At 43.0% G+C, this 18,834-nt stretch overlaps 1 protein-coding gene across 4 annotated transcripts in view; it reads right to left on the minus strand.

Annotated features, from left to right (window-relative positions):
• LOC121280888 (atrial natriuretic peptide-converting enzyme-like) overlaps positions 1 to 18,834 on the minus strand; it is a 308,072-nt gene that overhangs the window by 3,819 nt on the left and 285,419 nt on the right. For 3 of the 4 annotated variants that reach the window (XM_041193245.1, XM_041193240.1, XM_041193253.1), the window contains exons 19-21: positions 17,766 to 17,940; positions 15,897 to 16,168; positions 10,359 to 10,492 (exon numbers count right to left, since the gene is read on the minus strand). In XM_041193245.1, the coding sequence (XP_041049179.1) occupies positions 10,359 to 10,492; positions 15,897 to 16,168; positions 17,766 to 17,940 (581 nt within the window). Of the gene's footprint in view, positions 1 to 9,373; positions 9,489 to 10,358; positions 10,493 to 15,896; positions 16,169 to 17,765; positions 17,941 to 18,834 lie in introns of those variants that run through there. The other variant, XM_041193264.1, reaches the window with a different exon arrangement.

Genomic DNA, 18,834 nt, shown 5'->3' on the forward strand with positions numbered 1-18,834 from the left:
CTGCGTGCCAGAGAAAACATTGTTTCATTGACACTTAGGTTCTCTGATTTCTGGTGTCCATTTCACATTGTTTATTTGCACTTAAAGTGGTTTCAAGGGTTTGTGGCTTTTGCTATTGATACTTTAAAGGGTCTAGATGATTGATATTTTTATTGCCTTTGTTGGGTCTCCAAGACATGAAAAGAATCCAACACTGGATATCAAAACTTTACTCTTTTTGCTATTTTTAAAATTGACTTTCTGCTAATCCAAGAAAGATGATTGCTACAAGTCACATGACCACAGGATTGGCCCTTTGTTCTGGAACAAAAGAATTCCTCTCTCAGCCTGTGGAATCTCTCACCTCATTGTAAAGACCCCCTGTAATCATGAAACCACGGGACTCACAGATCAAAACTCTTTATGCCTGCAGAACTGTTAATCAACTCACCTCACACCTGGAAATCTCCAGGTCCATTTCAAAAAGGGACCATTGAGGGAACAATGGACTTCATTTATGTCATTTGTGAAGTCAGAGGGTCTGCATAGACAATGGCTTCCTGATAATATGGATGGTAACTTTCAACAGCTAATGACTGAAACATTATCAGCTCAGAAATAAAGCTTGTTCCAGACACTGGAAAACCAGCCCTTTTGAAATCATCGTGGTGAAAGAAGGTCACATGGCTCAAGTGACCATATTGAAATCTCTCTCCTGTCCATTAGTGAAATGGCTTCTTTTTCATAGTAGAAATTTATGAATGGATTAATCTTTTTAAAACATTTTGTTTCATATTCCACTGTTACTATAGGGTTCCATGGTTCTATATAGTGTGTGGTAGGTCAATAGGAATGGAAGTGCCATAGCTTAGCATTGCAATCTCTCTGGCCAGAATCTTTGGGTCAGCGAGTGGGGACGGGCCCCAATATCTGACACGTAAAATGACATGCAGTGACATCGGGCGTGCGTCCCGACATTACCGTGCATCATTCAGATCTTCAGTTTGAGTCAGCTGCACACCCACCGAACTGTCAAAGGCCTATTAAGGCCATTTAAATTCCAGTTGAAATAATTAACTGAACTGCCCGTCCAACCTTAAGTCAGGTGAAGAGCCCAGGTGGTGTTCGCATTTATCATGAAACCTCATCCACAGAGGGATGAGGTTTCCTGAAGGTTTTAAAACATTAATAACATTTTTTAAATAAAATTCATAGACATGTCCCTGCTCATGTGACACTCACATGAGGGGTCATGTCTTTAAATTTTTTTTTCCTTTATTAAAATTTTTAGAAATCAAAGTAATCTCCCTGAGGCAGCTCTGTGCCTCAGGGAGATTTCTGCGCTCTTTCACACACATGCGTGAAAGAGCGCAGGCCTGATTCGGTCTACTTCCTCCGCCCACACAGGGAACGCTCAGTGCTTCTGGGTGTGCATGATGATGGGCGGGCCTTAATTAGCCCGCCCATGTGAAATGGCGGCGCAAACACTCCTTCCCCAGATTTTGAATGTGAAATAAACCAACCTTCTGAGTTAAACATAATGTGCGTTTGCTGCAAGTTATTAGTAAATTGGATCACACAAACTAAAGACTTTGGAAAACACAACACAGCATGCTTTGAAAGTAATTCAAAACAACTGCTTATGGACAGTTGGTGAGAGAAAAGAAGTACAGTTTGCCTGTCTCTCTCCTGTCCATAACACCTTCTAAGTGAAATGGCATCTTTTTCATAGTGGAAAGTTATAAATGAATTAATCTTTTTAAAATTTTTTTACACATTCTACTGTTACTATAGGATTTCTTGGTTCTATATAGTGTGTCGTAGGTCAATGAGAATGGAAGTGCCATAGCTTGGCAAAGGAGGCATGAGAGTGGGTGAAAGGGCAGAGCTTGACATAGGTGGGGAGAGTATGAGTGACCAAAGAGGGTAGGTGGGGAGGCATGATGGGACATGGGGTGGGGCTGCTGGGGGGCATGAAGCGGCATGGATGGGGCATGGAGAGTGTTGGGAGGGTGTGAGGGATGAGGGCTGGACACCCTTTGTATTTTTATTTTAACTGGGATGAAGTCCCACTGCACCGAGGTGAGCCTTTCAAACAGCCTGCCTCTGCACCGGCAGCCCCTGTAGCTGTCTCCAATCTTTTTCCCAGGTCATCACCTACACCCCCCCCGCCTCGGAAATGAAGGTATGAAGATCCTGCCTTTGCAGGAACTTTCTCCGCAGGTGGGCACGCCGAGCCAGGAATTTTCCCAACTCTCGCTAACTGCCTCAAGAATGCAAATCCATGCCAAAGTCCACTCATTAAAAACTCAGAGGCAATCAGTCTCCAAGAGTAAATACCTCACACCTTCTTCTTAGCAAAACAATCTAAGCTTTCCTTTGATCTCTAACAATCAAACCAACCATGCTTACTATTAGTCAGGCTGCAGAACAGGTCGCATGACCCCTTAATTTACCCTAAATTTAAAGCTTCTGTCCTAAAGAATAATAATCTTATAAACTGCATAATTGTAACAAATGCAAAAGATGTCCAAGTTACAAAAGATAATAGAATGAAATTAAATCATGTTATTATTAGTTGTGTTACATTCCCCGTAGAGACATAACTTTCCAAAAGAAATTCAAACTTCCAGTTAATAGCTGAAAGAATAATAGGACAAGACTTCACATTTTAAGACTTTTACTGTAACAAATGACTAAAAGCACTATTAACTAAACACCATCTTTGTAGGCAACTTATACTTTAAACCACAGAACATAACTTTCCCCTTTTTACTTATAACACAACCAAATAAATGACGCATAGGTATGCTTTTCACTTGTGGTTCACAAATGATTTGGTTGTGTTTCCCTATTCAGATTTACCAACTTTTTGCATAACCCTTCAAGCAGCAATGACCCCTCTAATGACTACATGTTTTGTCAATTATAATTACACATTACAGGTAAACAAACATATGTCTGTAATAATTTTTTTTACTTACCATTAATGTGATGGATGAGCTTGTTTGTTGCAGCATAAGTGCTTGAAATTAGGAGAAATATATCAACAAACCCCCTGCCCTCAAAGAATCACTTAATTGGCAGCCAGTCTTTCCACCCCCTCCCTCCCACATACTCACTCAGCACCCCTCTTCCAAAACCCCCCTCCCGCCCATCCACTCATTCAGCAGCCCCTCTTCCCAACCTTCCTCACCTCCCCACTCACTCAATCAGCAGCTCCTCTTCTAAACTCCGTCTCCTATTCACTCCTTTCCACCAGTGTGATGGCCAGATCCAGCCAGCAGTGCACTGACCTGCAGGTCAAGCAGCTGCCTCTCCCACTTAGACAGTGTTTCAGCCAGCAGCTACTGCCCTCACACCACTGTCGCATTGGTGTTCAGGGTCATGCACAACTGCATCTCACAAGTGTGCCTATTAGCAGCAAATACTGGAAAAAAACAAACTGTGATTGGAGGAACAGCAAGCGGCAGAAAGGTGGGTGGTGGCACATTAATAGCGTGGATGCAAAAGGTTTTTGAGAAAAAAGGGAAGTCAAGGTTCATGTTGGAACTAATAATGTAGGAAGGAATAGATTTGGGGGGCTGCAAAGTAAGTTTCAGCAATTAAATAGCAGGATTTTGGTTACCTAAGGATTTCTGTGATGTTGTGTGCATAAGAGCAATATGGGGAACTTAAATGCATGGTTTGAAAGATGGTGGAAGAGAGAATGGTTCAAATTCATGTGACGTTAGGGTTAATTATGTGACAGGAGCAGCCTGTACAGGCCAGATAGCATATATCTCGATGAGGCTGGGATCAATATTCTTATTAGGAGTGGAGCTAGTGTTTTGGGGGAGGTGTGCGTGGCTTGCATAAAGGAAGATCAGCTAAAGTGGGTATGAAGATAGTCTAGCAGCTAATATATCGAAATATATGAAATAAATATTTTGTTTCTGTTTCTACAAGTGATGAAAGTGATAGAAGAATGTGGCTGTACTGTGGAGGTATGGAAGTAGCAGCAACTTACATTTATAATAGCACCTTTGACATAATCAAACATCCCAAGGGGTTTTCATAGGAGCACGATGAAACAAAATATAAGACTAAGCTACATAAGGAGATATTAGGTCAGATGACCAAAAGCTAGGTCAAAGAGGTACTGTCTTAGGGGGTGTTTTAAAGGATGAAAGTCAGGTAGAGTAGCAGAGAGGTGTAGGGAGGGAATTTCAGCGCTTGGAACCTGAGCAACTGAAGCCACAACGACTGATGGTGGAACAATTAAAATTGGGGATGCTCAAAAGGACAATTAGAGGAGCAGAGATATTTCAGAAGATTGTAGGGCTAGAGGAGATTATTGGGAGATAACAGTAGAAAAGGCTATGTTTCTGAAAAAAACATTATGAAAGTATTTGTCACCTGGCTCTGATGTCATGCAATTTAGGCTATAAACAGAAGTTAGAAGGGAGATAATAGACTCTGTGAATCTCTTTGTTTTTGTTTTTATCTCTGTGAACAATGTTTCAATCTTCTCTCTTCACTCCCTAGATATACAAATTATGCCAGAGCCAATGTAATAATTCTGTTCAAGAGAGAAGGTTAAACTGGATATAAAAACTCTTGTCTAATATCAGATGTGGGCAAATTCTTAGAATCAAAAAATTGAGATCAAAATAGCATTGAGGTGCATAAGATAATCAAGGGAATCCAACATGGATTTGTTAAAGGCAAATTTGACAAAATGGAATTTTCAATCAGTGGCAACTGGATAGATTAAGGGGATACAGGAAATGTGTTCCACATGTATCTTTAGAAAGTTTGTATTAAGCTGTCTAACAGGAAAATTGATACAAAGATTCTGGCATATAGTATAAGATGAAATACAGCAGCATGACTAGAAAGTTGGTTGACAGGCAGGAATCAAAGGGTTAGACCTAATATCTGTTGGTCTAACATGCCAACTTCTGCGTTTCACTCCAGCACCTATGGCTGCAAGCGCTACCCCGTCAGGACAGGCTGGTGGTCAATTTCAATATGTTCGTCACTTAACTAGGTTGATATTGACATGGATTTTGCAATTAATTTTGGGTTCACAGGTTTCTTGCGCTTCCTGGAACTCACCACTGAAAGCAAGGCGAAAACACAGGACAGAATTTTCCGTGTCCGCTGGCGTTGGGTGCCATGGTGGGCATGAGCGGACAATAAGGCAGGAAGGCCAAAAATCGGTTTCACAACGTCGTGAAACCAGTTTACAATCATGCCCTCCACCTGTCAATGGTGGGCTGAGTTTCCCGCTGTCGCATGTCAGAAACTTCATTGTAAAACATCTGCATATCATTATAAGCCCAGCTCGCCAGAATCATCCCCCCCACTCCCCCACACAGACGTGTTTCACAACTGAACATAGGCGACATGAGCCTGGCGAGCTGTACTTCGTTTGGGACTTGGAGGCTTGTTTGCCTACCTTGCTCCAGGCAGCACTCGTGGCCATCAGCGCCAGGCTTTGCAGGCAGCATCACACCACTTTTAGGAAGGCTCATGGGCAGGTCTTTACTTACGAGACCAGCAGTAATGCGAGGGTGGTTTTTCAACGGCTGCAGGGCTATGGCTTGCTTGGAGAAGAGGGAGAAGTGACCTCAGGCAAGGAAGAGACTGCAGAGATAGGGCATTAATGGGGAAAGAGGGTATCCCAGGGTGTGTGCGCACATGTTGATCTGTGCAAGTAGCCTCGAGGCTGAGGGCTGAACAGGCAGTCTCCAGAAGAGATGAGTCCAGATGGAGATGTGGGGGTGCACATGAGACAATGAGTGGTGATGTCCTTTGAGCTGGCAGCGAGTGAGATGCCAGTGAATGTGTTATGGGCTTGAGCGTGTGAGTTTAGAGTGATGAGATGGTTGCCTTACCCTGGCTGCATGGATGAGATCATTCATCCTCTTTCTGCACTGGATGGCGAACATCTTCTGTGCAGCATTGGCACTGACCACCACTACTATCACCTCCCAAACCAGAGTGGTGACACTGATGGACCTCCTGTGGCCAGAGCAGGGTAGATGACATCGCAGCAAGCTTCAACAATGTCCAGAAGGCATCCCAGGGATGCGCCACTGAATTGGGGGACTGCAGACTTCTTGCCTTTCGGGGCAATGTCTTCTCTGTAGCAGTCCTGGGTTGGAAGCACTGAGAGGTGTGCACGCGGCTCACTTTAAATATGGTGCGTGGCACAAGGAAGTGGCAAGGTTACAGCGAGGTGGACAAATGAGAGCTCACCCACCATCGAAACTGTGTGTTTCCTGGGAACGCATGATTAATGAGGTGAATTTGGAGCGATACGGTGTGAAAAGCTGCCATTGCAGCTGGGCGGTAAAACATTCATTTCCCCATCCACCACTGCACTTAGTACAAATCTGGGATGATTCCACCCACAGTGTCAACTGAGAGGGATGAATACATGACAGGAAAATATGCAAAATGTACCCCATACTTAACTCCTTTCCTGTCTGCTGTCTGGTCACAGTACTTGTGTTGAGAGGTTATGTTACACTTCAGAGGTTTGATCTATCAGATAAGCATGTGTGCTGCTTACGCTGTATTACTTTGGACCTCAGATGGAGGACCAATGTGACCAACAGCAGCAGGTGTAGCAGCAACAACCTGCTGCTCACAGACCTTCAGCTCCACAGAAGAGAGGGTATTAGTAGAGAGGTGCAGCTTACAGGAGGCCACACCCACCACACAGGGTTTACAGAGGATAAGCGTCCTTGACATGTTGGAACACCAGTGCTTCAGAAGGCTGACGTGTCATGTCAGGTGCTGGAAAGCACTTGTAACCAGCTAGACTTGGTGACCAGACTTTATCAGTGCTGTCAAATCACTACTGCCCTCAACCATTTTGCTTTTGGACTATCCCTGGGCTCATTCAGAGACAGTTACAGGATCTCACAACGGACCACACACAAATGCACAAGCTAGGTAGTTGACTGATTGTTTCTTTACCAGGGCCAGCAATCATGTTAACATTTCCTGTTATGACGCCAGTCAGAATGAGTGGGAGCTTTGGCTAGTAAATCTGGCTGGCTTCTCAAAGGTGCAGGGCTTTGTTGACTGCACACATGTGGTAAGTAAGGAACCCAGAAATTCTTCAGGAGCGCTCGTCAACTGCAAGAGCTTCCACTCCATCAAGGTACAGCTGATGTACAAACCACAAAAGATCTTATGACGACAAATGTGTGCTAGATTCCTGTGCATCTGCTACGATACTTTCATCCCACAGCAGTCCACCCTCCCTGATTGCTTTGCACCTCGAAGAAAAGTTACCAGCTGGCTGCTTGGAGACAAGAGATGCCCACTTATAATGGGACTGATCTCTCAGAAACAACAATAACTTATATTTATGTAGCACCTTTAATGTAATGAAATGTAACAAGACACTTCACAGGACCATTATAAAATAAAGCATGACACTGAGCCACATAAGGAGATATTAGGTCAGATGACCAAAAACCTGGTTGAAGAGGTAGGTTTTAAAGAGCAGCTTAAAGGTGGAAAGCAGGGCAGAGAGGCAGAGAGATGTAGGAAGGGTATCCCAGAGCTTGGGGCCTAGAAAACTGAGGGCATGACCACCAGTGGTGGAGCTATTAAAATTAAAGCAAGAGGCCAGGATTATAGGAGCACAGAGTTGGGGGGCCGGAGGAGATTATAGAGAGAGGGTGGGGCGAGGCCTTGGAGGGATTTGAAAATAAAGATGAGAATTGTAAAACAAAAGCAAAATTACCTGGAAAAACTCAACAGGTCTGACAGCATCTGCAGAGAGGGATCCAGTTAACGTTTCGAGTCCATGTGAACTGTAAAATCAAGATGTTGCTTACCAGGGACCATTGTAGGTCAGAGAGCGCCGAGTTGATGGGGAAATGGGATTGTTGGGAGTTAAGATACAGGCAGCATGACTTTGGATGACCTCAAGTTTACAGAGGGTAGAATATGGGAGACCAGCCAGGAGTGTGCTGAGATAGTCAAGTCTGGAGGTAACGGAGGCATGAATAAGGGTTTTGGCAGCAAATGAGCTGAGACAAGGGTGAAGTTAGGCGATGATAAAGAGGTGGACAGAATGTTGCCATGGAGAGGGATAAGCTAGGGTATGGAGCTTGGAGTGGAGTCCAAAAACAATGAACAATCTTCCCAACACTTAATTGGAGAAAATTTCTGCTCATCCAATACTGGATGTTGGATAAGCAGTCTGATAATTTAGAAACAGCGGAGAAATCGAGAGAGGTGGTGATGAGGTAGAGTTGGATGTCATTAGCGTACATGTGAAAACTAACACTGTGCCATTGGGTGATGTTGCCAAGGGGCAGCCTGTAGGTGAGAAAAAGGAAGGGTCCAAGGATCATTCCTTGGGGTACATGGGGCAACGGTGCAGAGCAGGAAGAGGAGCCATTGTAAGTGATTATCTGGCTTTAACGAGATAGACAAGAATGGAATTAGGTGTGTGGGCCCATGTAGCTGGAGGACCTTTGGAGGACAATGGTGTGATCAATTGTCTCAAAAGCTGCAGATAGGTCAAGAAGGACGAGAAGGACTAGCTTACCTCTGTCACAGTCAAATGGGATGTCATTTGTAATTTTGATAAGACCTGTTTCAGTACTGTGGCAAGGGCAGAAACCTGATTGGAGGGATTCAAACATGGAGTTCTGGGAAAGATGGGAATGAATTTGGGAGGCGACAACGTATTCAAGGAGTTTGGAGAAGAAAGGAAGATTGGAGATGGAATTGTAGTTTGCAAGGACAGTGGGATCAAAAGATTTTTTTTTAGGAGAAGGGTGATTCTGGCAGGAAACTGAAGACTGAGGCCCAGGAGCAATACGATGAATGCCATATGAATACCAGATATTTAATTGAACAAGCCATCATAATGCTGAAGATGCACTTCAGGCAGACAGATTTAGAGATGCCCTTCAGTAAAAACAGGTTGGGATCTCCAGAATGGTCGTAGTGAGCAGCGCTCTGCATAACATTGCACAGCAATGAGGTTTGGTTCTTCACAAGAAACAAGGCATATAGCCCAGATGATTCTGAGGAAAAGGAGATGTAAGGTGATGTGGGCAACATACCACCAGTCGTGCACATTGCTGTCGAGGATGCTCTCATTATTGTTCACTTACATGGATGGACTGGTGGAACTTAACAAACACATGCAAGAGCTGCTTTAGTTATATGCCCCCACATGCTATAACAAAAAACAGTCCTACACATTATCAAACCACCCTGAAATTCCTAAATTCATGCCTTCCCATTCATCAGCACACAACTGAAAAGGCCACTTGCCATCCAGAAAACCAAGAATTAGTGAACAGAGAAAAGGTCTTTCATCTGTTTGTCGAATCAGTGATGAGGGGACGTCAATTTAAAGTTCTCACTGTTAGTAGTTATGGAAAATTTATTTATACAAAGTGTTGTTGAGGCAGATACCATCATATCTTTGAAGCTAAAAACACAAAGGTAAACACTTCCTCCTGTGGCTGTAACTATTCGATCTATAGAGAGAGAGAGCAGAGCATCTATTAGTTTTGGATTAGTCTAACAAAGGGAGACAAAGGCAAGACAGACTGATTTGGCTCTCTTCTGTGATCTGGCAGGCTATGGACTGCTTTACAATGAAGGTGTCACAGCCACTTCCACAATACTGCCCATTAATGTGAAAATAATATTTCTGTGCTCATGTACCATTTGGACATTTACTGAGTGCAAACCTCTGCCTGTCCTGGAGGCCACACAATTTTATAAGTAACCCTGATGCCCAGATCTGCAAACATCAATAAACACAGGTCTGGAAGCAATGATGGGTACGGACAAAATGCTACAGAGGTTGCTGAATTTGCTGGCTCCTCACAAACTCTCCATTCTGATCTCCATTCTGCAGCATGTTCAGAATACACAAGCTTTGGTGAAATTCAAATGGCAGGAGCAATAATGAAGTAAAGTTTTGACAGAAAAAAAATGCAAAAGCAGGAGGCTACTCAGAAAAATTATTGTCTAAAGCAAGATACCATTAAACTTCAAATCCTGCTCACCCACCATTCCCCCCAATCCACTTAATCCCCCCACAATTTTTTCCCTAATGATAGAATGATTTTTTATTACCAATGATAGCACCTTTTTAAGAAGCATACTTGGGAAGGTCAAGCCAAAGGAGTCCCCATACACCTGAAATTTAAATGACTCAGTTGTCCCCACCTGCTGCCAATGAACCTAAATAATTTACACAAAACTCAGCTATTAAGTGTTTATAGCGTGCCTGTAATTACATGTAATTACTGCATGCATGTGAAATTTGCTCATCAAGTTTTATGTTAGAAAATATAAGAAGGGATTCATACAGAATTTGTCTTCATTATCCCCCTTACCATGCAAGAGTCCACTGTTCCAGGTTCATAGCCTGCGCATAACATTCGAGAAGTGATTGTTTTAGTATCAAAGTATGACTGGCAATGATCAAGTGAGAGAATGCGAACCTCTCCTTCCTGGAGTTTGAATGGAACTGGAATAGAAGTTAAGAGAAAATATTAAGATTGATACCTTGTTACCATATGAATCCTGCCATGGCAGATGGTGGAATTTGAATTCAATAAAAATCCGGAATTAAGTTTAATGATGACCATGAAACCATTGTCAATTGTTGTAAAAACCCACCTGGTTCCCTAATGTCTTTTAGGGAAGGAAATCTCTCATCCTTACCTGGTCTAGCCTACACGTGACTCCAGACCCACAGCAATGTGGTTGACTCTAGCAAGCCACTCAGTTGTAACAAACCATTCCAAAATCACAAAAAAGGAATAAAACCGGACAGACTACCTGGCATCAATCTACGCACCAGGAATGACAACATCAATCTCAGCCCTGGTGACCCTACTGAGTCCTCCTTACTAACATCTCGGTCTAGTGCCAAAATTGGGACAGCTGTCTCACAGACTAGTCAAACAACAGCCTGGCATGGTCATCCTCACAGAATCATACCTGACAGATAATGTCCCAGACTCCACCATCACCATCAATGGGTATGTCCTGTCCCACCAGCAGGACAGACCTGGCAGAGGTGGTGGCACAGTGGTATACAATCGGGAGTGAGTTGCCCTGAGAGTCCTCAATATCGACTCTGGACCCCATGTAGTCTTATGGCATCAGGTCAAACATGGGAAAGGAAACCTCCTGCTGATTACCACATACCACCCTCCCTTAGCTGATGAATCAGTGCTCCTCCATGTTGAACACCACTCGGAGGAAGCACTGAGGGTGGCAAGGGCGCAGAACATACTCTGGGTGGGGGACTTCAATGACCAAGCTGGCCAAGTCTTAAAGGACATAGTTGCTAGAATGGGTCTGCGGCAGGTGATGAGGGAACGAACAAGAGGGAAAAACATACTTGATCTCATCCTCACCAACCTGCCTGCCACAGATGCATCTGTCCATTACAGTACCAGTAGGTGTGACCACCGCATAGTTGTTGTGAAGACGAAGTGCCGCCTTCACATTGAGGATACCCTCCAGTGTGTTGTGTCGCACTTGCACTGTGCTAAATGGGATAGATTTCGAACAGATCTAGCAACTCAAGACTGGGCAACAATGAGGCACTGTGGGCCATCAGCAGCAACAGAATTGTACTCAAACACAATCTATAACCTAATGGCCTGACATATCCCCCACTCTACCATCGAGCCAGGGGATCGCTTGGGCTGACAAGTGGCAAGTAACATTTGCACCACACAAGTGTCAGGCAATGACCATCTCCAAAAGAGAGAATCCAACCATCGGCCCTTGATGTTCAGAGGCAGTACCATCACTGAATCCCCCACCATCAACATCCTGGGGGTTACCACTGACCAGAAACTGAACTGGACTGGCCATATAAATGCTGTGGCTACAAGTGCAGCTTAGAAGCTAGGAATCGTGCGACGAGTAACCCACCCCCTGACTCCCCAAAGCCTGTCCACCATCTACAAGGCACAAGTCAGGAGTGTGATGGAATACTCCCCACTTGTCTGGATGAGTGCAGCTCCCACAACACTCAAGAAGCTTGACACTGTCCAGGACAAAGCAGCCTGTTTGATTGGCACCACAGCCACAAACATTCACTCCCACCACCACCGTTGCACAGTAGCAGCAGTGTGTACCATCTACAAGCTGCTCGGCAGGAAGTCGTCAAGGCTCCTTCGACAGTACCTTCCAAACCCACAGCCACTACCATCTAGAAGGACATGGGCAGCAGACAGATGAGAACATCAACACCTAGAAGTTCCCTTCCAAGTCACTCACCATCCTGACTTGGAAATCTATTGCCATTCCTTCACTGTCGCTGGGTCAAAAGCCTGGAACTCCCTTTCTAACACCACAAGGATTGCAAGGCTCAAGAAGGCAGCTCACCACCACCTTCTCAAGGACAACTAGGGATGAGCAATAAATGCTGGCCCAACCAGCGAAGCCCACATTCCATGAATGAAAAAAATGTACAACAGATTGTGACTATCCATTTCATGATGTGCATTTTAATAGTGTGTTAACTCTGGCCATGTGCATTTAAAATAAGAGTGTTTAATTTGTCCAGTGCCACATTTGGAATATTATATACAGTATATTGAATTCTGTACTTTAAAGTGAATAATGTAGACCCATAGCTTCTCTGACATATAGGGGCAGAGTTTCCACGGGCAGTTTCCTGACCTCCCACTGTATCTTTGGTGGAGGAACAGCAAAAACCCCAGAGAATACCATTTCTCCAGAATTTCTACCAAAGTAATGGCGGGATATCAGCAGAATGCCCACTCCATTGTTTCATACAAGCTCTCCACTGCTGGCCACATCCTCATTTTACAAGGGGATAAAATGTAGTGGCCGTAAGTCAGATTATAGAATAGGTTCCTGGATTCAAAAATATGTTTGTTACACTGTCTAATTTAATGTTACTGGTTTTCTTGTCTTCTACACCTCAGGTCAAGTATTTCAGTTTTCCTCCATAAAATAATTGACTTGAGAACTTGGAAATCTCTCAGATATTTGATTATTCAATAAAACATGCAAGAATTGAACATGTTGGAAGTGTATCAATACAGAATGTGTTAGCTATATCTAGAAATATTTTATATTTTTTGCATTAATGACAAAATAAAAAATAGAAATCCAATCTGAAGTATTTGTAAGTTGTGATAACTATCTGTATTTAAGAAGGGGAACAGAGCATTTTCAGCTTAACATCAGTGGCGGGAAAAATAACGGAAAAGGAGAGAATAGAAGAACATCTAGAAATGAGAAATGTAATAATGAGTACTTGGTATGGATTTCAAAAGAGAAAATCCTGCTTGACCAACCTTATTGAATTTTTGGAGAAGGTAACAGAGAGAGTAGACAATGGTAATGCAGTAGATATAAATTATCAGGATTTTCAAAAGACCTTCAATAAACTGCCCCATAATAAACTAATGAATAAAGCCAGAAAATGTGGAGTCAGGAGACAGTGGAAGAATGGTTTGCTAGCTGGCTTCAAGACAGTGTTAGGAAATAGAGATAGTTTAAGTAAGTTATATGTGTACTTGGATATGTTAGGAATAAAGTACATCTTTAAGTTTAAATTTAATTTATTTTTTTTATTTGTGGGTTAAAAAGTGAAACCTGAGATCTCATTTCATTTTTGAGTGGAGAAAGCAGGTCTAAAGCTCTTTATATATCTACATTTCTAATGAGTTTTATGACTCCTGAAGAAAAGTTAAAGCAAACACAAGAGTAGAAAAAACTGTACTGTAGCCTAGCAACAAGAGTCCAGAGATGGAGACCCACCCACACACAGAGAGAAAACACAGCAGTTTGAGTGCAGTTGGAAGAAGGTGCCAGGACAGGCAGGACATGAAAATGGATAGATAGCAGGTTCCAAATTAAAGAAGTCCCCAAAATCGAGGGGATTGGATGAGGAGAAAGCCCCAAGGAGACATTCTAGTCAAAGGAAGGAGAGGAACCTGGAAAAGGTCTTGTTAAGTGAAGTTAAGAGTGAGGAGCAGAGGAAGGCTCCAAGCTTCAAGCTCAAAGGAAGAAAAGTTGCAGGAAACAGATTTAAAGTGAGAGGCCAGAAGATCCAAAGAGACGGCTGGAGGTCTGCAACTCTTTGCTATGAGCATGTGAGGCAGTGGTGTACAGTTGATGGCTGAGTCGGTGAGAGAGAGTGTCTGGAAGAAAGTTTGAATGCATTTGGTGACCCGGGGAGAGGAACATCGGAAGGAGAGTTCAGAATCCTGGAGGTGGACCCTTTGCAGAAGGCATCTGAGAGAAAGCGTCAATTTGGGAGAAAATTCCAAAGCGAGTTTTTGGAGAGTGGAGATTGGAAGCTTTCATATGAAAGATGGAGTTCAGTGAGACTGGTTGGCTCACAGTGTGACAAGTGTCTGGAGGGAGCTGCTGAGAGATTCATAGCTTCTGTTTGGAGTGGCATCTGTTACTTGGTTTCAGAGTGTGGTGTGTCTGACCACAGGTCACCACTGGTTTACATGGGCTGTGCACTTATGTGAACATTAGAGTATAAGATAGTTTTTGTAAATTGTGTTATCCTTCCAAATCTGTATATATCTGTAAAGGTATAGGTGTGGGTGAAGGAGCATTGTAATACCGTTAATCTTTTCTTGTTAAATAAATGTTTTATTCTTTTGGTAAAAGTTCATTAACTGACTTCTGTGATGCGTTCAGTAGCTACTCTGCAGGTATCTAAAAAAAAATAAAAGTTAGGATCTATCAAATTGGGTTCCACCCTGGGATCAGGCTTATCCAGCAGTAATGTCAGCTGGGATCATAACGACAGAAAGCAGAGAGTAGGAACAAAGAATAGTTATTCAGTGTGGCAGAAGGTGGGAAGTGCTGGGACCACTGTTGTTCACAATTTACATTAACTATTTGAACTTTGGAATCAAAAACACAAACTCTAAATTCACAGATGACAATAAATTGGGGGACATAGTCAATACCAAGGGAGAACACTGATAAACTTGAAGAATGGGCAAACAATTGCCAAATGAAGTTGAACACAAATAAACGTGAGGTAGTACATTTTGGTAGGAAGAGTAGAGAGGTCATTTATTACTTGTTAGGTGCAAGTCTAGGTGAGGTAGAGGAACAAATGGATCTCAGCATAATAATTTGTCAATAACTAAAGGGAGGTTATGCTAAATTTGTATCAAACCTTTGTTAGTTCAAAATTAGAGTACTCTGTGTTGTTCTGTTTATCATATCAAGAGGATCTAGTGGCGCTGGAGAGAGTGCAGAGAAGGTTTACAAGGATGAAAGCAGAAATGTGTGGGTATACATATCAGGAAAAGATTGACAGGTTGTGTCTCGTTTCTCCTGAAGCAAGAAGGCTGAGGGGTGACTTAATTAGAGGTCTTTAAAATTATGTAAGGTTTTGATAGAGTGAATGTAGAGAGAATGTTTCCTCTTGTGGGAAAGAACTTAACTATAGGTTATCAATATATGATAGTCACCAAGAAATCCAATGGGGAATTCTGAAGAAACTTCTTTACCCAATGAGAGGTGAGAAAGTGGCTGCCAAAGCAAATGGTTGAAGCCAATAGTATAGAAGCATTTAAGGCATTGAGCTTGGAGGGCACATGTAACAATTGGCACATTTTAAAAAGATCTCTCAAACATCAATGTCCAATTAATCTGCTTTCAGTAGTGTTGGTTAATTGAGGGCCTGGGACAGCTTAAACCTCAGCCACTGGAATGGTAAGACTGAATTTGCTCCTTTATCTGAAGAATGGCAGCTCCAACAAGGTAGCTTCTCAGTGCTGCCATGTTAGCCTGGAATATTAGCCCAGATTATTTACTTCAGTCATGTGCATAAGTTCATCCAGCATTCTGCTGAGTCATTAGCAAGTGTGGTCAAAGGATTGGTTTTCATTGACCTTTCTTACCTCTGTTGCCTGTGTGCCCCCACCCTGTGATAAAGCAGTAGGTATCAGGTTCTGCCACTTGGTCTTTTTTGGGAAGGCAGACAGGTCGGACATAGCTAGTCTCAACTATTTCTTCACGCAGCTCCACCACACTGATGTCATAATCAACAAATGCTCTGTTATAGCGTGGGTGTAGGATTATTCGGTTCACCTCCTGGGTCTGCATAGATTCAGATGGATGGTCCAGATTGTTGATACCAAATACAACATTCCAGACAGCTGCATTTTCACGGCTACAAGAAGAAAAAACAAGTCAAAAGAAAAAATTGTACAAATCTGCCATGATGACTAACTAACCTGGTATTTTGTTTTTGCTACCTGTTTTTAGTGCAAAGCCACGTCAATTATTATTAAAAGTCTTATGTATGTGTATACCTCTGACCAACTTCCTGTTATCAAGACATTTTTTTAGTAATACTTATAAATTTTTAATTGAAGCTGTACATGTAATACCTATATTGTAATTTTCAATGTAAACAATTACCTGTCACAGTCCAGATTCAGGCCTTCAGCTGCTTGCTGGTGAGGTTCTGCCTCCTCACAACTATTTGCCCACCTACACTGTTTTTCCTGTTGCAGCCATATGATGGGTCCACTGCCACTGTAGTTGCAGCCACTTCCCGAGTGCCCGGCAGACACCCCAACTCCTGGTGTCCCAGTTACAACCCTTACCCAATCTTCTGCATTGTCCACAATGTTTTGCTCGATCCCATGTCCTGAGATCTGCTGCTGCTCTTGCAGATTCCCTACCTTCCCTGTGACCACCCTCCGCTATCTCCCAGCCCTGTGCCTTGGTCTTATAGCTAGCTTTTCCTTCGGTGACACCAATACTGCTCTTCATTGATGAGACAAAAAATTCTCTCTCATTGGGTCCTCCTCTCTGTAATGTTTTGTATAACATGCCACGTTCATCTTCTACTGTGATCCTTCAAATACATCTGAGCCTTCCACTGTGGCACCTTTGACCCCCTCTCCAGATTTAGCCTTGTCCCTAACATCAGACTGCTGTCCACTGGCCCAACCCTCTCAGTTGCTTGCAAGTCTCCCTCTTCCACCACAGAGACGAGAAAACAGAAAGACACACATAGCTGAGGACAGGAAAACAGCCACAAGTAGGAATAAAATAGCACTACGATGGCCAAGATCTACTTCCACTCCTTTGTTTTCTCAAACAAAACCGTATGCTAATAGCAAAGAGAGAGAGAGAGAGAGAGACAGAGGAAGCACAGATTGGGCACAGAAACAGATGACTGCATATAAGACTAATACATTATCATAAACACATATGAGCCAAAGACACAACTACAGGGAGAAGGAAAAATGGACTCTGAAAATCCATGGGCTGTAATCCTGGCAGTTACCCTGGAGTTTCTCTCACAAGTGTCCTAATGCACTGACCCCAGAAGAGTACATAGGGTCATTAGGTACATGGGCCACTGTGGTGCTCTTATGACTCATACAACTAACAAATCCAATGTGGGGCTTCTTTTAAAGGGGCTAATTGCCCAGGCACTCACTTCAGCCCCATGGAGCTCCCTTCAGCCCTCTGTGTACAGGAAAAGATCCTGAATTTCTTGTTGAATTGAAAAATATTGAACAGCCTGATTTATGACAACTTTAAAGCTCCTTCATTACTATGGCTAGAATTTTTGTCGAAGAGCCAGTAGGAGTATAAGTACAGGAACAGGTAACAAGGCTAATAAAAAAAATGGGAATGTTTACAATATATCAAATATCCTATATTTTGTACAGGATTTCACACTTTATTTTAGTACTTATTTCATTAATTCCCTGAATTTCAGTTTTCAGCTTCAATATCTTGCAACTTACCCTTCAAAACAATGTGCCACTGTCAAAACCCATTTTCGTCCAATCAGTACACAGCCACAAATATGTCCACTTGGCTCACTCTGCAATGAGCACTGCCAGGGCCAGCGGCCTGGGCGACTAGTTCTGCCTCCAAGAACTCTTTTATTCAGTCGAATTGCTGGGCGCTGACCACAATCTAGAAAATGCAGATTTCATTTATAGGTAATTATATGTAGATTTTCATAACCTACAGCTCACTTTGAGTAAGGGTTCTCACTTATTTTGTATTCTTTGAATGTTTCAGTTCAGCCATTTTCTTTCGAGCTCACTCTATCCTGCTCCAACCTACCCCAAAGTATAAGCATTCACCAGCCCCCTGATCATGTGGTAGAATAATTTAGACCTTCATACAACTCCTTTCATTTCTGTTATCAGCCCAGGCTGGTATGAAAGTTTCCTCCATTTAAGGAGCATTAAAGGAAAAGGATTAGGGTGAGTACATTCAGTACAAACTACCCTCATTTTTATTGTGCATTTTTAAAAAAAAGGGAAAACCTTTTATGGCAGAAAACATGGCAGGTGGGCCCACTTCATCGGGGGAGAAGCTGCACTCTCCCAGTGGCAAGAAGACCTCCTGCAATTAAGCTGGAGGCAAGAACGGATCTGTGGGAGAAGTTCAGCCACTCATGTCAGGTTCTCAATTAGGCTCATTATTGAGTCAACTGACACCAATTATCCCTGTGCCCACTGGAATTCAGAGTCTCAGGGATTACATGCGAGTGACATGACATTCCCATGCCTCCAGAAGGCCACCAGGCAAACTCCACTGGATTTGCCTGTAGCCCTCTAGAAGGGTTCCTCTGTCAACTGCACAGTGCATGATTGAGGGCATTGGGCAGTGGAATGGCAACTAAAAGCCATCCTCTGCCTTTGTCTCTGAACACCCCCTCTACCCCACCTGCCCCCCACCCACCCCGCACCCTGCATGGATTGAAAATTGGGCAGTTTTTATTTCAAAATTCTAGTTCTTTGTACTTTCCCCTATGCATAAATGAGAATCTACCCCTTTTTATTTTATAGCTAGCATGCG

The sequence above is a fragment of the Carcharodon carcharias genome, chromosome 1 (genome assembly GCF_017639515.1).
Source record: "Carcharodon carcharias isolate sCarCar2 chromosome 1, sCarCar2.pri, whole genome shotgun sequence".
In the NCBI taxonomy this organism is placed as follows: domain Eukaryota; kingdom Metazoa; phylum Chordata; class Chondrichthyes; order Lamniformes; family Lamnidae; genus Carcharodon; species Carcharodon carcharias.